General features: G+C 34.4%; 2 protein-coding genes across 4 annotated transcripts in view; one reads left to right on the forward strand and one right to left on the reverse strand.

Moving 5' to 3' along the window:
- LOC127707665 (alpha-(1,3)-fucosyltransferase 10-like) overlaps window positions 1-15,284 on the reverse strand; it is a 28,662-nt gene extending 13,378 nt beyond the window's left edge. The window contains exons 1-3 of the mRNA XM_052212316.1: window positions 15,168-15,284; window positions 6,310-6,370; window positions 1,086-1,258 (exon numbers count right to left, since the gene is read on the reverse strand). Coding sequence (XP_052068276.1) covers window positions 1,086-1,258; window positions 6,310-6,370; window positions 15,168-15,251 — 318 coding nt within the window. The 5' untranslated portion in view covers window positions 15,252-15,284. The remainder of the gene's footprint in view (window positions 1-1,085; window positions 1,259-6,309; window positions 6,371-15,167) is intronic.
- A 3,084-nt stretch (window positions 15,285-18,368) lies between these two features.
- LOC127707669 (dnaJ homolog subfamily B member 12-like) overlaps window positions 18,369-22,167 on the forward strand; it is a 57,171-nt gene continuing 53,372 nt past the window's right edge. For all 3 annotated transcript variants that reach the window (XR_007984981.1, XM_052212321.1, XM_052212322.1), the window contains exons 1-2: window positions 18,369-18,516; window positions 21,404-21,587. Coding sequence is in view for 2 of the 3 variants with exons in the window: in XM_052212321.1 (XP_052068281.1) it covers window positions 18,384-18,516; window positions 21,404-21,587 (317 nt within the window). In the remaining variant the exon portion in view is untranslated. The remainder of the gene's footprint in view (window positions 18,517-21,403; window positions 21,588-22,167) is intronic.

Here is a 22,167-nt window from a genome sequence, read left to right on the forward strand (position 1 = left end):
TAAGACATTATCCAAAATTTACTTAGTAAGAACAAACCAAGATAACTGAAGCTTATAGTAAAAATTTAATATATTAGTGTAAATTCATATTGAATTTAGAGCTTAGGAAAACATTAAAAAGTCCATAGTGAAAATTTACTTAAATAGCATGAAAAGTCTCATTAAAACAAGAGAAACGAAGGATCAAATCAAGTTCATGTATAATTGTAATACACAGTATTGTTTATCATTGTTATTATTCAGTTATCTTTTATACCAGTAATAATGAGTTAAGTCCTTTTCCTGTACAGATTTTATCTACCCTTTGTTATTCCACTCATTAAGATTTAAAGGAGAAAGATTGAGATCTCAATAAGCTACTTGAACCCCTCAACATGTTCAAGTCCAAGTCCAAAATCTCTTTACCTGGTATATTTTGTTATAAAACAATCATTAATTTGCTATTTGGATAATTTGGTATTCATAGTTTTTTTTTTACTGGCTTTAAAAAAGTATTTAAAGCTTAATTTATAGTATTAACACCTGTCTATTGTTATAAAAGCATATGTTGACATCTAGATATCATTTGGATTTTTGGTGATTGCACCGAGGTATCCCAACTTACTGTGGATTCAATTAATTTCAAGTCAACGTTTGGAGTAATACTTGTAAAAAGTCTATGCATTTATTATATATGAAGTCCCCCAAAACTGCTTCTGTTAAGACCTTCCCACAAAAAAATATATCAAATCTAATAAGTATAAAGTATAAAAAACATAAAGCATTTTGAGTTGTCAATGAAAAGAACTTAGAGAGCAATCTGACACACCCCATGCCATCATGAATATGGGACATTCCCACAAGTAACCCTCCACAAAAAAATGGTCCTCAATTTCAGATTTTTCTAATAATATATGCTAAGTTATGATGAGTGGAAATCTGAATCTGAAATAGACAAAATTGAAGGAGCTATCCAGCCTGAGAGAATTAGTATGAAATATATTAACTTACAAACCCCCCTCCAGAAAAATGTTTCAAATTTTAGATTTTTCTGATTATCGAAATTATTCAAGGTTTATAATGGTCTTTATACAGTTAATAAATACCTGTAATTTATCATGATCTTTATACAGTCTGTTATTTGTAAAGAAACATTTAACATCTCCGCATTTTTTGTAAAGTCCTGCATCACCAGTAAATGGGGTCCACCACAGGATAATTGGTTCTGTTACTGTTTCATTCGGAATGGGATCATTCTGTTCATGTCTAGGCTTGCTTTCTGAAATTAGTAAATGATATTGGTATATACATTTTCATCTAAAGTCTTAAATATCAAAAGCAAAATAACTGGACCATGCTAGTAAAGGTTAACAAAACAAGTAAAACAGTAAAACTAATTATACCCCAGTAAACAGGAAGTTGATGAGCTATGAATCTGAAAACATTTCACACAGTAAAGCCTGCTCCCAATAAGATTGCCTACAAATTTCAGGAAGCTCTTGTTGTTCCCTAGAAAAATGTGACGAATATATTTCATACATGACCATTGTGTGCTACAAAATATGCATATTCAGTAAAAAAGAATTTGATGAGCTAGAGATCTGAAAATGCATCACATGGTAAAGCATGTTCACATGGAGCCTAACAATAAATTTCGTAAATTTTACGGACGCCATCATAAGTTGGTTAACCATTATGGAATATCCGTTTCACAGATGACAACGAATATGTTCAAATTGTCGTAACTACAATCCCTTCCCCTTTTCCCCGATTGTGACCTACCGAATACTACTTACCACCAGGTTTGTACTAACATGAGCAATATGACGGATGCCACATGTGGAGCAGGATCTGCTTACCCTTCCGAAGCACCTGAGATCATCCCTAGTTTTTGGTGGGGTTCGTGTTGCTCAGTGTTTTCTATGTTGTGTTTGGTGTATTGTTGTTTGTCTGTTTGTCTTTTTCTTTTTTAGCCATGGCATTGTGAGTTTATTTTTTACTTATGAGTTTGAATGTCCCTTTGGTATCCTTCGCCTGTTTTACATGGGTATAGCATATTGACATAAAGCCTGATAACAAATTTCAGGAAGCTCTTATTAGTTATTTCCCTAGATATAAAGTGACGAAAATTTTATACATGGCCGTTATATGTTAGAATATATATACTAGCACAAATATAAGCATACAGTAAACAGGAAGTTGACAATCGATAAATGTGAAACCGTATCACAGTTCAAACAGTATAACATGTTCATAAGAAGACTGATGACAAATTTAAGCAAGATCTGATTCGTAGTTCCTGAGAAAATTGCGATTGAATTTCATGAGATGGACGGACAGATGAAACGGTGGACAGATTGAGTGGAGTGGTTACTAGACCTTCTTTCCCTATTAAGGATGCAGCTAAACAACTATTGAGACTTCAAGGAGCCTGTATTGCTCACCTGGCATTTTTGCATTCAAGGGAATAACTCCTATTAAGTTATAACTATAAACTGTACCACCTAAAATTTACATAGGAACCATATTAAAACTGTCATTATCATTTCAAAAAGATTCCTTAACAATAACCAATATGTAAACATCAAATGCTAAATAATTTCTCAAAAATACATTAATAACCCATATAGAAAAACACAACGATAACTAGTTTAAAAAAATTCACTCAAAATTAAGTCATTTCCCATAACTAAATTCTTGACAAAATATGTAATAAAAAATAGATGTGGAAGACAAAAAGTGGGACCTCCACAATGCATTAGTCAAAAGGGAAACCCTCAATGCCATGACAAAAAATGAAAGATGATGAAAAGACAAACAAATACACAAAACACTACACAGAAAACAAAAGACCGAACAACATGAACTCCACTGCAAAACTGGGGTGATCTCTGGTGTTCTGGAAGGATATGTAGACCCTTCAATGAAATTAGCAAGATTTATAATTCGTTTCAAGATGAAATCAAGTACATGTAAATGCACCTTAAATGTTTCCAGTGTACCAATTGTTTTATACCCCCTTCACATATATACCAACATACTCTAGTCTCAAGTGTCAGAATGTTTTTAACAAAACAAGCAGGCCAGGAAGGCTAATTCTACAGATCTATATCTAACATGCCTCAGGGCTATGGTCTCTTACCTAAATAAGCAGGCCAGGAGGGCTAATTCTAAAGATCTATATCTAACAAGCCTCAGGGCTATGGCCTCTTACCTAAACAAGCAGGCCAGCAAGGCTTATTCTACAGATCTATATCTAACAGGCTTTTCTTAAAATGTTCATGCCTCAGGGCTATGGTATCTTACCTAAACAAGCAGGCCAGCAAGGCTAATTCTACAGATCTATATCTAACAGGCTTTTCTTAAAATGTACAATTCTGTAGAATTAGCCTTGATGGCCTGCTTGTTTAGGTAAGAGACCATAGCCCTGAGGCCTGTACATTTTAAGAAAAGCCTGTTAGATATAGATCTGTAGAATTAGCTTTGCTGGCCTGCTTGTTTAGGTAAGAGACCATAGCCCTTAGGCTTTTTTTTAAAATGTACAGGCCTCAGGGCTATGATCTCTTACCTAAACAAGCTGGCCAGCACAGCTTATTCTACAGATCTATATCTAACAGGCCTTAGTGCTATGGTCACTTACCTAAACAAGCAGGCCAGCACAGCTTATTCTACAGATCTATATCTAACAGGCCTCAGTGCTATGGTCTCTTACCTAAACAAGCAGGCCAGCACAGCTTATTCTACAGATCTATATCTAACAGGCCTCAGGGCTATGGTCTCTTACCTAAACAAGCAGGCCAGGACAGCTTATTCTACAGATCTATATCTAACATGCCTCAGGGCTATGGTCTCTTACCTAAACAAGCAGGCCAGCACAGCTTATTCTACAGATCTATATCTAACAGGCCTCAGGGCTATGGTCTCTTACCTAAACAAGCAGGCCAGCAAGGCTTATTCTACAGATATATATCTAACATGCCTCAGGGCTAAGGTCTCTTACCTAAACAAGCAGGCCAGTAAGGCTTATTCTACAGATCTATATCTAACAGGCTTCATGGCTATGGTCTCTTGTCTAAACAAGCAGGCCAGCACAGCTTATTCTACAGATCTATATCTTACAGGCCTCAGGGCTACGGTCTCTTACCTAAATAAGCAGGCCAGCAAGGCTTATTCTAAAGATCTATATCTAACAGGCCTCATGGCTATGGTCTCTTACCTAAACAAGCAGGCCAGCACAGCTTATTCTACAGATCTATATCTAACAGGCCTCGGGGCTATGGTCTCTTACCTAAACAAGCAGGCCAGCAAGGCTTATTCTAAAGATCTATATCTAACATGCCTCAGGGCTATGGTCTCTTACCTAAACAAGCAGTCCAGCACAGCTTATTCTACAGATCTAAATCTAACAGGCCTCAGGGCTATGATCTCTTACCTAAACAAGCAGGCCAGCACAGCTTATTCTACAGATCTTTATCTAACAGGCCTCAGGGCTATGGTCTCTTACCTAAACAAGCAGGCCAGCAAGGCTTATTCTACAGATCTATATATAACAAGCCTAAGGGCTATGGTCTCTTACCAAAACAAGCTGGCCAGCACAGCTTATTCTACAGATCTATATCTAACAGGCCTCAGGGCTATGGTCTCTTACCTAAACAAGCAGTCCAGCACAAGTTATTCTACAGATCTAAATCTAACATGCCTCAGGGATATGGTCTCTTACCTAAACAAGCAGGCCAGCACAGCTTTTTCTACAGAACTATATCTAACATGCCTCAGGGCTATGGTCTCTTACCTAAACAAGCAGGCCAGCAAGGCTTATTCTACAGATCTATATCTAACAGGCCTCAGGGCTATGGTCTCTTACCTAAACAAGCTGGCCAGCAAGGCTTATTCTACAGATCTATATCTAACAGGCCTCATGGCTATGATCTCTTACCTAAACAAGCAGGCCAGTAAGGCTTATTCTACAGATCTATATCTAACAGGCTTCATGGCTATGGTCTCTTGTCTAAACAAGCAGGCCAGCACAGCTTATTCTACAGATCTATATCTTACAGGCCTCAGGGCTACGGTCTCTTACCTAAATAAGCAGGCCAGCAAGGCTTATTCTAAAGATCTATATCTAACAGGCCTCATGGCTATGGTCTCTTACCTAAACAAGCAGGCCAGCACAGCTTATTCTACAGATCTATATCTAACAGGCCTCGGGGCTATGGTCTCTTACCTAAACAAGCAGGCCAGCAAGGCTTATTCTAAAGATCTATATCTAACATGCCTCAGGGCTATGGTCTCTTACCTAAACAAGCAGTCCAGCACAGCTTATTCTACAGATCTAAATCTAACAGGCCTCAGGGCTATGATCTCTTACCTAAACAAGCAGGCCAGCACAGCTTATTCTACAGATCTTTATCTAACAGGCCTCAGGGCTATGGTCTCTTACCTAAACAAGCAGGCCAGCACAGCTTATTCTACAGATCTATATCTAACAGGCCTCGGGGCTATGGTCTCTTACATAAACAAGCAGGCCAGCAAGGCTTATTCTAAAGATCTATATCTAACATGCCTCAGGGCTATGGTCTCTTACCTAAACAAGCAGTCCAGCACAGCTTATTCTACAGATCTAAATCTAACAGGCCTCAGGGCTATGATCTCTTACCTAAACAAGCAGGCCAGCACAGCTTATTCTACAGATCTTTATCTAACAGGCCTCAGGGCTATGGTCTCTTACCTAAACAAGCAGGCCAGCAAGGCTTATTCTACAGATCTATATATAACAAGCCTAAGGGCTATGGTCTCTTACCTAAACAAGCTGGCCAGCACAGCTTATTCTACAGATCTATATCTAACAGGCCTCAGGGCTATGGTCTCTTACCTAAACAAGCAGTCCAGCACAAGTTATTCTACAGATCTAAATCTAACATGCCTCAGGGATATGGTCTCTTACCTAAACAAGCAGGCCAGCACAGCTTTTTCTACAGAACTATATCTAATATGCCTCAGGGCTATGGTCTCTTACCTAAACAAGCAGGCCAGCAAGGCTTATTCTACAGATCTATATCTAACATGCCTCAGGGATATGGTCTCTTACCTAATCAAGCAGGCCAGCAAGGCTTATTCTACAGATCTATATTTAACATGCCTCAGGGCTATGATCTCTTACCTAAACAAGCAGGACAGCAAGGCTTATTCTACAGATCTATATCTAAGAGGCCTCAGGGCTATGGTCTCTTACCAAAACAAGCAGGCCAGCAAGGCTTATTCTACAGATCTATTTCTAACAAGCCTCAGAGATATGGTCTCTAACCTAAACTTTGAGCACTGTAGACTTACCTTCATCATTATTATTCAAATAATCATTCAGTAGAAAATCGTCTCGTACATCCTCAAATTTCTGCAAAAGAAGAATAAGATTAATTTCCGTAAAGCAGGCCACATTGCAGATCTCATACCAATATAGGTAAGGTCAGCTAGTAGGAAATTATTATTGCATGAATGAGGAAAATAAATGCAATGCCCTATGAATTTGCATTTTTGCCTTTCATTAACTGCTAACATGTAACTGCCATGCCATGCTGACGCTTCAATGCTGCAACATTAATTGCAGGTATGTTAATGTGCTAATTGAATTGAGTTTTACCGAAAATATTTCTATTCAGTTTAATTAATATGGATCAATATGTTTGACACTTTTATTGCAAACATTTGTGATAAAATTTCAACACTTAAATTAATGAGCAGCAGCAGTAATTTTTTTTCTCTGCATTTTTAGTTTAATATTAGCATAATTTTTGAGTGCTTTAATCTACACGTCTGTTAACTAAGTTTTTTCAGCTTTAAATATGTAACTCAGTGTTGAATGAATTTATTTGTTTTCTGAATTAGTTGATATAAATGTTTATGTTGAAATAAACATTTACTAATTACAGTTAATAAAGTGGTACCTTAAGTCAATGTGGCATTTAAAAATATTTAGGGTACGCTTGGTTGTTTAGAACACTCTACAGAGCTAAAAGAGCTGCCAACTTGTGCAGTTAAGAGAGGGTGGTTTTATATATATGGTATAGGAGCCCTGTTGACATGATACAAGTCGAGTTCCCAGGACTGAAATACCTTAATAAATCTACATGTACCATATTTGAGATGAGATATTGTAGTGAGACAAAAAATATAAAAAAGTGCTTTAATCAGCAGTATTTTCAAAGGGTATTCATAAAATGTTCAACTTTCATGAAATTTTTGTGTGAAACTGAAATGTATAGATGGTGGAAGTTTTTCTGAGTATATGGTCCAAAATTCATTTTTGATTTTAACCAGGAAGTGAATAAAATGACCCTATACATACTCAAACCAGTATTGCCCTCTTAAATGCCTGACAAGACCCTTCAAGAATTCTCCCAGATACCATTAAGGGGACTGAAGTCTACAAAAATGAGAAAGGAACTGAAATTTGGTAGTCAAACATATGAAATAAATAGGGTGAGAGTGAGTGTGAGACTGAAAAAAATAAATGGGGAATATGTCCATGGGACACAGATGATGCCCCCGCTTGCATATCATATAAAGTTATAAAGGGACATAAACTGAAGAAATGGTAAAAGTGATGCTACCAAAATTTGTACTTGATCTGAGTTTTGTGGTAATAAGTAATGTGTATAAGTTTCATAATATTTGGTTGAGGCAAACTTAAGTTACATGTAGGGAACAAAATGAAAAATTCAGCAATTTTTCCATTTGTAAAGGGGCATAACTTTAGAACAGTAAAAGTGACGCCACCAAAATTCGAACTTGATCTGTATTTTGTGGTAATAAGCATTGTTTATAAGTTTCATAACATTTGGTTCAGGTAAACTTAAGTTGGAGAAAGGAAACGAAAAATTCAGCAATTTTTCCATTTGTAAATGGGCATAACTCTGGAACTGTTAAAGTGACACCACCAAAATTCAAACTTGATCTGTATTATGTATTTATAATCATTGTGTATAAGTTTCATAACATTTGGTTGAGGCAAACTAAAGTTAGAGAACGGAAACTAAAAATTCAGCAATTTTTCCATTTATAAAGGGGCATAACTTTAGAACGGTTAAAGTGATGCTACCAAAATTCAAACTTGATCTGTGTTTTGTGGTAATAAGAATTGTGTATAAGTTTCATAATATTTGGTAGAGACAAACTAAAGTTAGAGAACGGAAACCAACTTTGGGACGTACGTACAGACGGACAGGGGTAAAACTTAATGCCCCCTCCGCTACGGCGGGGTGCATAAAAAATGGTTGGAGTGTGAGCATCAGTTACATGTTTGTCACACACTTTGGGTGATATTACCCATATGATGATATTTTAAGTAGACGATTTGTTGGTCCCAACCTTTCCATATATTTGAACAGTTTTATTGTCTTTCTATTTTACCAAGCCAATTTCTAATATTTTGTAAATCGGTAAATCTATTACCATATTTTAATATGCAAGATATTTAGAATCAGATTCTTATTAGTTTTAACATTTCTTTTTCATCTTTTTTTAAACCTATCAATGATAAGTTCTCATATATATGTTAAATTTTTATCCTAGATTATTCATGTTTTGTTGTAAATACTTGTATTTGTGAATTAATATTATGTTGTACAGCGCTTAGGGTAATTTGCATATTATATAATGCTCTGTTAAAGGAGCATTTGCTGTCAAATTCATGGTCACTGATTCAACTCAAATTCTCATATTTTATTTACAATACAATACAATACAATATTTTTTTATTGCAATTAAGGTCCCTCAGGGGTCAATGACAAAGATACAATCATAATTCAGATTTACAAACAATACAGTACAAGAATACAATGTATAATATCGTTGTGGTAATGACAATAAACTGCTTCGCTGAGCGCAGCTGGATACGCCCGCAGCGGTCCAACCCTGAACAGTTGGGGCAAATATGGACACAATATTCAAGCTTGATACAGGTCTGAATTTGGATTGTAATTAAATATTTGACATATTATAGGTTTCTGAATAAATGTAGTCAAAGAACTTGAAATTGGTTATATAAATTGAATTTATATTCAATTAAAGATTTCTTGCTGTTGTGCAATACACTGTGCTGTTGGGCAATACTTAGTAAATCTGTTGTCAGACTATAAACAAATAAAGTTCAATTTCTTCTCAATGTCATATTTGAAATTTATGAAAATCAATAGGGAGATTACATCAATAGCTATAAATAATTCACTAAAGTTTCATGAGAACTGCTGAAAGCATTTTTGAGTTATTGTCCAAAAATTGGAAAATCCCCCCTTTTTTAATGAATAAAACCCCATAACTCAGAAATGTAAAATCTAAAATTTATAAAATTCTAAAGGGAGCTTACATCAACAGATATAAACAATTCACCAAAGTTTCATAAGAACTGCTAAAAGCATTTTTTAGTTATTGTTCGAAAACTGGAAAATCCCCCCATTTTATGAATAAAACCCTGTAACTCGGAAACGTAAAATCTAAAATTTATAAAAATTGAAAGGGAGCTCATGTCAATAGATATAAACAATTCACCAAAATTTCTTGCAAGTTGGTGAAAGCATTCTTGAGTTATTGTCGGAAAACTGGAAAATCCCCCCTTTTTAATGAATAAAACCCCAAAACTCAGAAACAGTAAATCTGAAATTTATAAAAAACGAAAGGGAGCTCACGTCAATAGATATAAACAATTCACCAAAGTTTCATGCATATTGGTTAAAGCTTTTTTGAGTTAATGTCCGACATGTTGACGACGGACGGACAGACGGACGGACAGACAGTCAACGGTATACCATAATACGTCCCGTAAACGGGCGTATAAAAACAATATAAGAAGATTTTAAATGTTGAGTTCTCTGCAATAAGGATGTTTGAGGCAGTGCGACCAAAGGGAAGACAATAATTTTTGGTAAATTACATACTTACTCACTAAAAAGCAGCCTACCCCAAAAATTTTATGACACAAATCGTTTCAAACTTTTTTAATAAAGTTTTTTCATGCTTGTCTAAAACATGTAACTTTAAACTTATGTTGTTTGCCAAAAAATAAAATATAATCCCACCCTACCTACGCAACCCTACAAGGCATGGGTAGGCAACATCAAACAAAGAATTTGTTAAGGGTGGCCTGGAGGAGACACCAGGGGACAGTGCTTAAGAATCATATGCATATAAATCTCCCCTTGTCTAAACCAGCAAAGCCAACAAGAAGTTATACATAAATATCTAAATATGGGCCATTTATATGATTGTTTAACTGGATGAGACCCCAGGGGGCAGTGCTTAAGAATCGTTTGAATATGAATTCCCCGTGCCAAAACCAGCCAAGCAATTAAAAAAAGAAAAGAAAATGGAATATGAGTTTAAGGAATGATTAATGACTAATGATTAACATACTAAAATGTCTATCCATATTACATTGTATTACAAAAGTTCTAAACTTACAATGCTTGGACTCGTTATAGTGTATCATCATTTTGTGTGTATTTCAGACTAGACGTCATCTAATTAACAATCAAGATGATCTGCATATGTTTCACTTTCCAATGCTGACATTCTTTTTATTTTAATAACTAAAAATGCTTTGCACATGTGTAACCCATCCCCAAAAATGGCAACATTGGAAAAGTGAAACAAGACAGCCACTGGGAAGAACCCTTTCGATTCTACCCACAAAAAAATCATTCTAATACGCCCATCCCTAGTTTTTCCATGCAGCTCAACTTTTTCCATGAAAAAATGATGGAAATTTCGTTTTTTTCCATGGAATTTCATGGAAAAATATTCCATCACTGATGGAAAACTTATATGTGTCACTTATTCCATCATTTTCCATGATAAGATGGAAAACTTTCCATGGAATTCCATGAAAAAAATACTTTTTGGATGTAAAATTTGATGGAAAGTAGACTAATAAAGCTTTGTAGATGGAAAAGAGGATGGAAAGTGGACTTAGAATATTTTCGAGATGGAAAAGAGGATGGAATCTTGACTTAAAATATTTTTAACATGTAAAAAGGATAGAATCTTGACTTAGAATATTTTTGAGATGGAAAGAGGGTTGAATGATGACTTAAGCATGGAAAAAATGTACACACAAATTATTTCCATGCATTAATTCTTTATCATCAATTAGACATGCGAGCCAGTGAAAGAAATGTAATGTGAAATCTGATTTTTCATTTATCTTCGTGTAGAAGACAGGAAGTGATATGAACATACAGTGTGAGGCCAAATGTAGGGTAGCACATGGATTTTTACATTTTTGTGCAATTATTATTACTTAAAACGTGGTAAATAAACAATAAATGGATAATTTTTTATTATAATATATATACAATATTCAAGATATAGGTAGTTAACAGTATTCAATTGCGGCACTTTTCAAAGAAATCAGATAACTCCTTATACAACCCCCAACACATTTAGAATTTGAACTTGCAATGGATATGCAGGCAACAAGCAAAGATGTCTTCTCTCCTGAACAAAATGTAAAATTTACATTGGATGCAGATGAAATACTTCCAAATAGTTCTTGACATTAAATATTGCAGATTTATTCTCTGATGACTTGCACTGACTGTTGGATTTAGGAGCATATCTTTTGGTAAGTACACTGAATTAGATTCCACCATTTTGAATGTGTGCAAGCTCCTTTAGTTCAACATAATAACATAATGAAAAGACATACTAGATAGTAGATTTACACTTATAATTATGATGATTGTGTAAGACAAGACAAACTGTATAATGTATTATAATAACTAATAATCCACTAATGAAGTAATTTGGTTATAAAATTTAAGATCTGTGGAATGGTTGCCAATGAGACATAGATCCATAAAAGTAAAAAAAAGTGTATCTTTATACCAAACTACAGATCAAAACTAAGATCTAAAAACATGGACAATACCCATGATGACATTTATAATCAAAGATGAAAAACAAATATTTAAGACAAAGCCCAGAACAACCTCTAAACTTCATGCACCATTTTCTTGGGACTGGTACATATAACACAGAAATGAGGTTAAATGTATTCTACAGTTAAACACCAGTTGTGAATCCAGGATTTTAAAGGGGAAAGAATATTTTGTTAGACATCACACATTCCAAATAAACATTTTCATTTGTGATTAAACAGATTTCTTTTGATTGCATGAGTTTTCCCTATAAAATAAGTATCAAATGAACATATCACCCACTAAAGTTGTTAACCATTATTGTGTTAAGGGCATTATTTAAAGAATATTTTATTATTTATTACAGTAAAATTATATTTTTAGGTATCATGAGGAATAAATGAAACTCCAAAAAAATGGTTAATGCTGTTCTACGAGATGGATCTACTGAAGCCATGTTGACAAAAGTGACATTTATAGCCTTTATTTTTTGTTATAAAGGCAGTGCAAACATATACCAAAGTTTTTGCTTGTTTATTGTATTTATCACAATACATCAAATTAATCTGAATTATAGGTTAAAATGATGGTTAAGTTTTATTGCTTTTACTGACCAGTGCAAGACTCAAAAGACCTTACCAAACTGATACAATGCATTGCACCTAGTTTTTTTTATGTTCATTATTACAGATAAGGTTAAACAGGATATTTTGCCAAAGGGTTAATTTCAGCAATCCATTTTAAATGGAAATGATGGAAATATTTCCATGGAATTCCATGGAAAAAGAAACATCATGGAATATATTTCCATGGAATTCCATGGAAAAATATCATGGAAAATATTTCCATGGAATTCCATGGAATTTTTTTCAGATGGAAATCCTTTTTTGTCTCTTTTTATTTTCCATGGAATTCCATGGAAAAGAGGTTCCAATACTCCATGGAACTCAATGAAGTTTTCCATGATAGATGATGGAAAATCTAGGGATGGGCACTATACATGTAAAAAGATGATTTACATAATTATTTTTATAATCTACGACATGAAATCAAACAGACCTTGAAAAAGCTTTATTACATGATAAGCATGTGCTTGGCTATTTATTTATTTATATTTATCATATTTATGTTTACATCAGGTCATATGACCTACAGAATTCAAACAATCGTCAAACACATTTTATTGGTAAGTACTTCTTGTAGCAAAATATAATTTGTCATTTAAAATAACATATTAAAGTGAGATTTTCATGTTGAGAAGTGATGTTATGTGAAATGGTCAGTGATTTATGGCCACCAAATCTTATTTCTTTGCAAGTTACAAATGTACATGCTAATATGACATGTGTGACAAAAATGAAGTGACAAATTTAAAATTGATTGTTTTTTCTGAACAAAGTGGTGTCAATTTAATTGCATTCCATCAAATTACTAAGAAATTAAATTGCAATATTTATTTACTCTTCAGTCTGAGTTTTAAGTAAGAATTATTTTACACAAATGGATATGATAAAGCCTTAAATTATAGCACTGCGAGTACATAATTCTACCTACCATATATCTGTAATTAACAATGACTATGACAATGAAATCAATACTATTATCTAGTTTCAAGTCCCATCATTATATTATGTCCCAGATTACAGCCAGTAAGAACCGATTGTTCAGTGATGTCGTTTAGGCTGATTGGGTCAACCTGGCATAACTCATTCTTAATAAAAGAAGACTGTGTCTGAGGACACAAATGCTCCCTCTTAAGCTTGCTAATACTATATTCAAAATACTTTTTGAGAGCATTTGATGTCAGAATTAGTGTGGAAACAAAAAAAAATGCAATTTTCCCAAGTTATAAAGGGGCATAATTCTAGAACAGTAAGTGAATCACTTCCCAAATTCTAACTCTGTCTGCGAGTTTTGTTTCTTTGCATTGTGTATGAGATTCATAAAATTTGCATGAGGCAAATTTATGTTAAAGTGAGGAAACAAAAATATTTGAAATTTTCCAAATTATAAAGGGGCATAACTCTAGAACGGTAAGTGACTCCCTGCCCAAATTTGAACTCTATCTGGGAGTTCGGATCTTCGCATTGTATATGAGTTTCATAAAATTTGCATGACTATTGAGGCAAACTTAAGTGAAACTTCAAAGTGTGGAAACGAAAATGGGACAGACAGTCAAGGGTAACACTTAATGCTCCCTTCACCTAGCAACTCAAACAACTCAAGATTGGTATATACCATACCATAGACCTTATCGCTATGTGGGAATCTGCGACACTTAACCAGATAATCTGTAACACTTGAACATCGTAAAACAATCACTTTTCCTTTGTGGCATCCAACATTTTGTATTGAGACGTCAAAATTTAAAGGAGAACCCTTGTGATGTCCAGTAATGGCAAACAAATAGCGATAAGGTGTATTAGATTTTAATGAGTAAGGCCAAAAAAAATATATATCTGTACAGTTACCCAAGTCACCCTACTTTTGAGCGCCGACCCTAAGTCATTTTATTTCCATCGTAAAGTAAAAAATTAACTGAACTTGTGTCAAAAGCGAAGTTAGAGTTTCCAATAAAATAAATCAATTGCCTGAAACATCTAAATGTCTACAATCCTGAATATGACAGCTGTCTTAAGGAAACTCTCCACTCGTGTGATGAAATAAACACTTTGCCACCATTTTTTTCCAATAAATAACTAAAGGAAATAATCCAATCATTAAAAATGCAGGTAAACTTGGCCCATGGAAAACTCGGACCACGGCAAGATGGACCGCACGACTCAAAATCATGTTGAAAAAATGAAATGGAAATACCGACCTACATGTACCTGTGTACCTACCCTATTTTTTTTAATGAAGTAACCTTAAAGAGACACACATATTTTTTTTTGGACTAAATTCACTTTATTAAAACTTTTTAAAACAAACTAAAACTTTTGAAATTATACATTCTAAAATTATTATATATTTTTTACAAAACGGGACGAAACAATTCACCTTTAGGGGCTAATCGGTGAGAACAGGTAATCCGGTTTGAAACACAGGAGTTTGAAATCTTAGCAATAACGGTGTATAAATATGTCAAACTCGACTATCAAGCTCTACTGTGATAGTCGAGTTTGACATATTTATACACCGTTAACTATTGCTAAGATTTTCAAACTCCAGTGGTCGAAAATATTATGAACCGGCAAATTATCTGCTGGATGGTTTGATAATTTACAGTCCAAATAGGAAAATAAGTGTCTTGTTTTGCAATCTCCTGGATAAACTTACATCATTCATTATCAGCAAAAACAATAAAATTGTGCAAAATAAAACCAAAAACAAAGTAAGGAAGCATCTGAACAATTTTCGCATGCTTTTGTTGACAAATTTTCGTAAGATTTCTGACATTATGAAAAGTCTAGAGACTATGTCAATTCAGCAAACTACCACATGATAACAACGCACAACAATCTACGAGATAATCAAAACACTGACGTACTGTTTACTCTATACATCTGCCTACTACTATTATTATCTTTTATTTCCTTAAAATCTAAAGTGCACGTCTTTTTCAAGTTTATATATTCAAATATTCTTATTTTCAAAATCATTGTGTACTTTGTTTATTTTCACTTGACCTCAATGATCCTCAATGCCAATGGTTGTTTGGGGCAAATAGGCGAGCAATTTTTTCTTAAATCTGCGCATGCCAAGAAATTGCCTCCGTTGAAATTCTGCAAACACCCCATAGAGCAAATTACATGGATGATTAATATTGACCATTTGGTATATGGCCGTGTCCTAAGCGACACGTACATGAAGGTCATAAATTAATTTGTTGAATGAAATCAAATCTTTAGATACTAATGAGTGCCGTAGGAGGTAGACCGGAATTTTTAGCGAGGATTTCTTGGCATGCAACAGATAGAAACTCAGGGTTAGAATTCATAGAACAGAAAAGGGGCAGTGGCAAATATTTCATGTATATTTTGAACACAGAGAGAATTACCCCGGCACCCTTTGCAAAAAAAAAAAAAAAAAACATTCTTTTTCTTATTTGTGCCTTCGGACTTTATGTTTTGAATTGTAGTTTCACTTTCCATATTCGGTATTTATGCAAATGTAAGCTCCACGTGGTAAAAATCACGTGATGCAGGAATATACTATCTTGGAGTTGGGCTACTTCTTTCTTTTCGGGCGGGGACTCCAAGCAAACAACATGCATGTGTATAACGGCACTGCAGATTTTCGTATTAAATAAAGAAAATTGCCGGTCCGGTACATGAATAGATTGGTTAGAAAGCAAGGTTTTAATTTTAATTAGATTGGAAAGCTTAATTCGAGGGTTGAAAATAGAGAGCACAAAAAAAGGGGAGGGGAGGTGTTCCACAGGGAATATTTTTATCTTATGAACTCTACATTTGAAAGGTTAATTATTTTTTTTATTTAATTAAAAAAGAGAAAAACAAATGTAAGACAAATTGTGAATGGTCTTTCTTCCTTTCTCCCATGCCAAGAAATTGCCTCCGTTGAAATTCTGCAAACACCCCATAGAGCAAATTACATGGATGATTAATATTGACCATTTGGTATATGGCCGTGTTCTAAGCGACACGTACATGAAGGTCATAAATTAATTTGTTGAATGAAATCAAATCTTTAGATACTAATGAGTGCCGTAGGAGGTAGACCGGAATTTTTAGCGAGGATTTCTTGGCATGACCTGATCTTTTTATAGAAAAATTTAAGCATATGTGGATATTTTTGCCAATGTGACAACTATCCACCAAAGGCTAAAAGACAAAGTAATTAATATTAAAATTAACTTTTTACAAAGAACTGGCAAATTAACAAATTCACTAAATTGTTGTCACCGGCAAAATAGCCATTGCTATAGAAATATGATATTTTGCCAGCTTAAATAAAGATATTTTAATCAGAGCCGGCAAAATTACATATTTTCTATTTTGCCAGCGCCGGCAAAATAGCCACTGCCTTTTATGTACGACGACCCTTTCTTTTCTTTTGATATTCTGAAAGCATTTGCTGAGAGCTATCTTCTCGTATTTCATTTTACAATTCTATTATTTAGTTTACCTTCAATCTATATAATGATGTTTTTTCCGGTATAATCCATACAAAATGTGTCATTTTTTCACAACCTGTAACTTGAAAAAAAAATTGGTGACCTATCATTTTTATTATATTTCTTTTAACCCTTACCATGCGGGGGCCGTAAAATTACGGCCGTACCCAGACCACCGTTATTTGGCACCAATGGCGCTCCATACATTTGGAGGTCAACGTAATGCCAATTAGTTCGAAGTGTATGTATGTTTCCTCAATCTTACACCATTAATTGTCATCTTTCTCACTTTTAATGTTCATTTTGAGCTCAAATACGAACTTGGAAAATTGAAATCGGACAAAATTGGGTTTTTTGGAGGGGTGGGCTTACCTTCGAGGTCTGAAACACGAAGTTGTGACCCCTGAAACTTAGACAAATAGTGTAAACCCCAAGGCATATAACTACTGATCGTGTTTATTATCAAAATACGCCTAGGCAACGACTACTTCCGGTTGCAGGTCCAGTTAAAGTAAGAAATCGGAAAAAATCGGAATTTTTTTGAATTTTGGTGCAAATGACCTTTTTTAGACTGGTGTACCCAGATCAGTTTCACTCCGACCTAACAACTGTTGTGATTAATGTGTTCACTGGGCTCCACTCTACATGCAAACTACAGTTGGGTGCATCTATTAGCATCCCTTGGACTTCCAGGTCGAGAAAAAGAACGTAAAAATGTCAAAATTGACGCGTTTTGCACATGAGGACCAAATTTGGGGCAAATTCCCGCCCACCCTCCCCCGCCTCCTCACCCCCCTCCTCACCCCGAACACCCCACCCCGTGATCCCCAATCCTAGATTTAATGCAATCAATATGCATCAGCATCAGGGTACAGCTCATTTGCATATAATTTGCATATTTTTGCAAATAATCGAAAATAAGACAATTTCTGAAAACAATTCAGCATGGTAAGGGTTAATTAACATTAATCACATTTTATACTTAATTTTGGCAAAGTATGAACAAATTCTATATTTTTTCGTATACAGTGCCATTCCACCTTAATGAATAATTACAAACAAAAAATATTTTTAATAAAGGGGGGAGAATGACAGCTATAAAATCATTAAGTGATTGCTTTGCAATCTTTTAATGTAAACGTCATCCTTGTTTGGTTTGTAAACGATGTTTCGATTGGCTATTATTTTTTCGTCTGCATTTTCTTTCTTTTCTTGGTATAACGAAAGAAACACTTTTTTGAAATAAATTACTAATTTTTGAAGATAAGATTGTTTCAATTATTTAACAAGGTCTGTGTTATTGAGTGTTTCCTAAAGTCAAAATTCGATACTTTCTGAATAAGTACATTTGAGAACTATTTTCCTATTGTCCAATCGGTATGTTTCTCTCAAATCGACTTCGGAATGACGAAAACAAAATGGATGGAAATAAAGACGAAAGCGAGCGATGTATATCGCTTGCAATTAAATATTCTAAACAAGGAGACCGAGAAAAAGCCCTGAAATTTTTACACAAAGCTGAACGTTTATATCCGACACAAAAAGCGAAAGGTACAGAAATAAAATATATTGTATATCAAACCACAAATATAAAATTAAAAGAGGTAGAAGATACCAAAGTGGCAATCCAAAATCATTATATCAAATTATATGTCAATGAAAAACCGACAATACCATGACTAAAAAGCCCAACAAAAATCAATCCTCTACATGTTGTTTAGAAAATTAAAAACTTAGTAACAGGAACTCCACCTTAGGATGGTGGTAACATTATGATATTGGGTGCTCTGGAAGGGTAAACAGATCCTGCTTTAGATGTGGGACCTGTTGTGTTGAGGAAAAGAGAGACAGTACTGTGACTACTTAAATTGGAACATATTCATGGTCGCCTGTCTTGTCTTCAACAGATATTCCAAATTGGACAATTAAATCATGATAGTGTTCGTTAATTATAAACTTTCAATGGGTTGATGTTACTATATTTGTGATACTGTTTGTGCCACCTGATGCCAGTGATGCCATCACTGATGGCCCAATTTCCATTCTGATCACACAGTTCCACATCACACCAAAAAACAGCAACCGTCCTTTTGGTTTTTTTTTTCAGGGCAGGGGTTAAAAAATCCACTAGCCCGACGCCCGGGACTCAGCATTTAGGCCTCGGGCAACCAAAACTTGTAACCCAATATGCCCGACGGACAAGTAACAAAAAATTCTTGGCGTTTCCAAAATAAAAAGTGGAAAATCCACACATCACTATTCTATCTTAGAACAGATTCAACTACATCGTCCGGGATTCCCAGAATTTGAACTGATTTTGTACAAGTTTTAAAAATAGAACAAATAACTTGGGGTGGATCCCGTACTTACAATATCGATTTGTCAGTACAGGGGGTATTGTACATTGCTTATGCAACCAAAGAAATATAATGTAACCGGACTGTACCTCCTTCTGAATAATTTATTGCAATATAAATGTGAATCCCTTTTGACAGGAGAAACCTGACTTTTGTCAGATATGAATTTGTAACATGTGCACATGTTATGGACGCCATTTTGTTTTTGTTTACATACTGTGAAGAAGCCTCCAGAACCATGACCTAAACATTAACAGTCTTCAGAAAACTTAAACTTGATGCAATAATATTTCATCAATCATGATTATCTTCATTGATATTCAAATAAATTTGATTTTTAAAGAAATAAAATTTATAACAAATACAATTTCAGTTTACAGACTGTACTCAGTTTGTAATCTATTTATAGCCCACAATTAGCTTACCTGTGATAAATGAGGGTAGTAATGCCCTTTACCGTCAGGCGTCAAACGGTCATTTGCGGCTACCGTTAGCGTCAAATTGGTTAACATTTTAGCGTGATTCGTCAAAATATCCTTATCGTGACTCGTCAGAGGTCTCAAATAATTATCGTTACCGTTATTTTTGGAAAAAATTTAACGTGATTCGTCAAAATCAGTCGATTTTTTTATCCGTTGTACAGTAGATTTTTGCAAATCGGACACCGAAAACTTATGTCAGCAAAAAAATATCCCAGTAGCATGAATAGCAGATATATTCAATTAATCGATAATTGTATATTCATTGAATATTCTGTAATAATGAGTTGACCAAATCCTGAGATGGTACAAGTCTTGACCACCGCTAAAGAAAGTATACATTTTATTGTCATGCACCAAAAATTACCGTTAACGTCATTTGGCAAGATTTTTTACCGTTATTCGTCATGAAGGTACCCTCATTACGACCCTCATAAATATAAATATGGATATTACTGTACCTCGTTTATAATGTATCTGATAAAAATCACTCCAATCCTTTTATATAACCATGTATAGCAGTGGTCAAGACTTGTACCATCTCAGGATTTGGTCAACTCATTATTACAGAATATTCAATGAATATACAATTATCGATTAATTGAATATATCTGCTAATGGGATATTTTTTTGCTGACATAAGTTTTGGGTATCCGATTTGCAAAAATCTACTGTACAACGGATAAAAATGGTTAAGTTTATAGAATTCATTGTATTATGCAGCAAACTCTGGATTTGTAAGGCATACTCGGGCTAGCAGGTCAGTTTTGTTGGGCTAGTAGTTCTTCCAACAGGGCTAGTAAAATCCTGCCACCAATTAACCCTGGGCTAGTGAGCTATAACAAAATTTCTTAACCCCTGTCAGGGTCCCATACTGGAAACAAGCCCAATCTGCATTTTATCAAAGGGTCTTATTTGTCATTCCTGAATTGGATACTAATTATCATTTTTGGCTATGTTTATGGATTGAGCAAAGGTTTCTCTTTCATTTTTGGCAAATTTCTGTTGTTTCCACAACTTTTTTCATGTGTAAATTGTCACTTACCCTGAGTCAGATACTTCACAAAACTCTCCCACTTTTATAGTAATTATTCATTATTTTATTATGGGGCTGAAGCGACATGGGCCATATTGACTTGGGACCAGATTGGTTTGGGTCCGGAACAACCTGATACCTCATCAGCTCAGTAGTCAGTACTTTGGTACTGACATGATTTATAACAAACCTTTTAAAAATTGTCTGTTTGTACATATGTAGATTTTGAAATTTTAAAGAAACTAAGGTTTCAACTCCCTCTGGCAAAGTTGACCTTAGATGGATTTGACTATTTTTAGGGCCTTATTGGTCATTTAGCTCTTCAAATGTTTCAGTTCTTATACATCCTTGGCTTTCAAATTTTTGGCTTTGAGCACTCCTTATGAAGTCAAATCCAAAAAAGCGCTTTGGACACATGAAATTTATAACGTGTTGTTTTCATTTTTTAAATTTGTAAAAAAAGAAAAAAAATAAATTAAAAAAGAGATCTCATTCACTAATTTTTATTTAAAAGTGAGTTTTATTAGTTATAATAGAATAAACACTAACAAATGTATAATTCACAGATTTAATTGAAAGTTTTCAATGTGAAATGAATGGTACTGGTGAGAATGAAAATGAAACTGAACCAACTAACACTGAAGGGGTCCGTCAAAGAAAAGGCAGCCAAAGCAGGGTGAAAGAGGAAAAAAAAGAACCAGAAAAGAAAGAAATAGAATACACGAAAGAAAATCTTGAAGCAGTCAAAAGGTGTGTAGCATATTGTGTGAATTGTTGTAAAGTTTCAGGTGTGAGTCTTCATAACTGAATTGATTCTGACAAAAAACAGAGGATCAATTTATTCCTTTCGGTTTGACTCCATAAAATTATTTATTTTATTTATCAGACATAATTTAAAAGGAATGGAACATTTATCAGAAGATAGAAATGAAATAAATTTGTATTTAGAAGTGGATTATAACTTCCTTTAAAGGAGAAGGTGCCATTTTTGGCTGAATTGGATCTAATATTAACTGTTTTACTAATTTTCTCAAATTTGAAGAATAACATTGATTGATTGTTGGTTGCTTAACTACATGTATTACTGTAAATTCAGAAATTATTACGAGGTTTTTAATAATGCGAAAAATGCGACTGGGTTAGTATCGCAATACTAAGAACTTGCATTCTGAAATATGATACATATATCTGTATTCAGATTGTTCTGAAATCACAATAATTAATCTCGCTTTTTTGTCCATTCTTAAAAAATCGCAATAATAAATGCACACAATAATTTCTGAATTTACAGTATCTTGAATCTGTGGGCTTCAATATAATATTGCAATAC

Source organism: Mytilus californianus, unplaced genomic scaffold, assembly GCF_021869535.1.
Source record: "Mytilus californianus isolate M0D057914Y unplaced genomic scaffold, xbMytCali1.0.p SCAF_7, whole genome shotgun sequence".
NCBI lineage: Eukaryota > Metazoa > Mollusca > Bivalvia > Mytilida > Mytilidae > Mytilus > Mytilus californianus.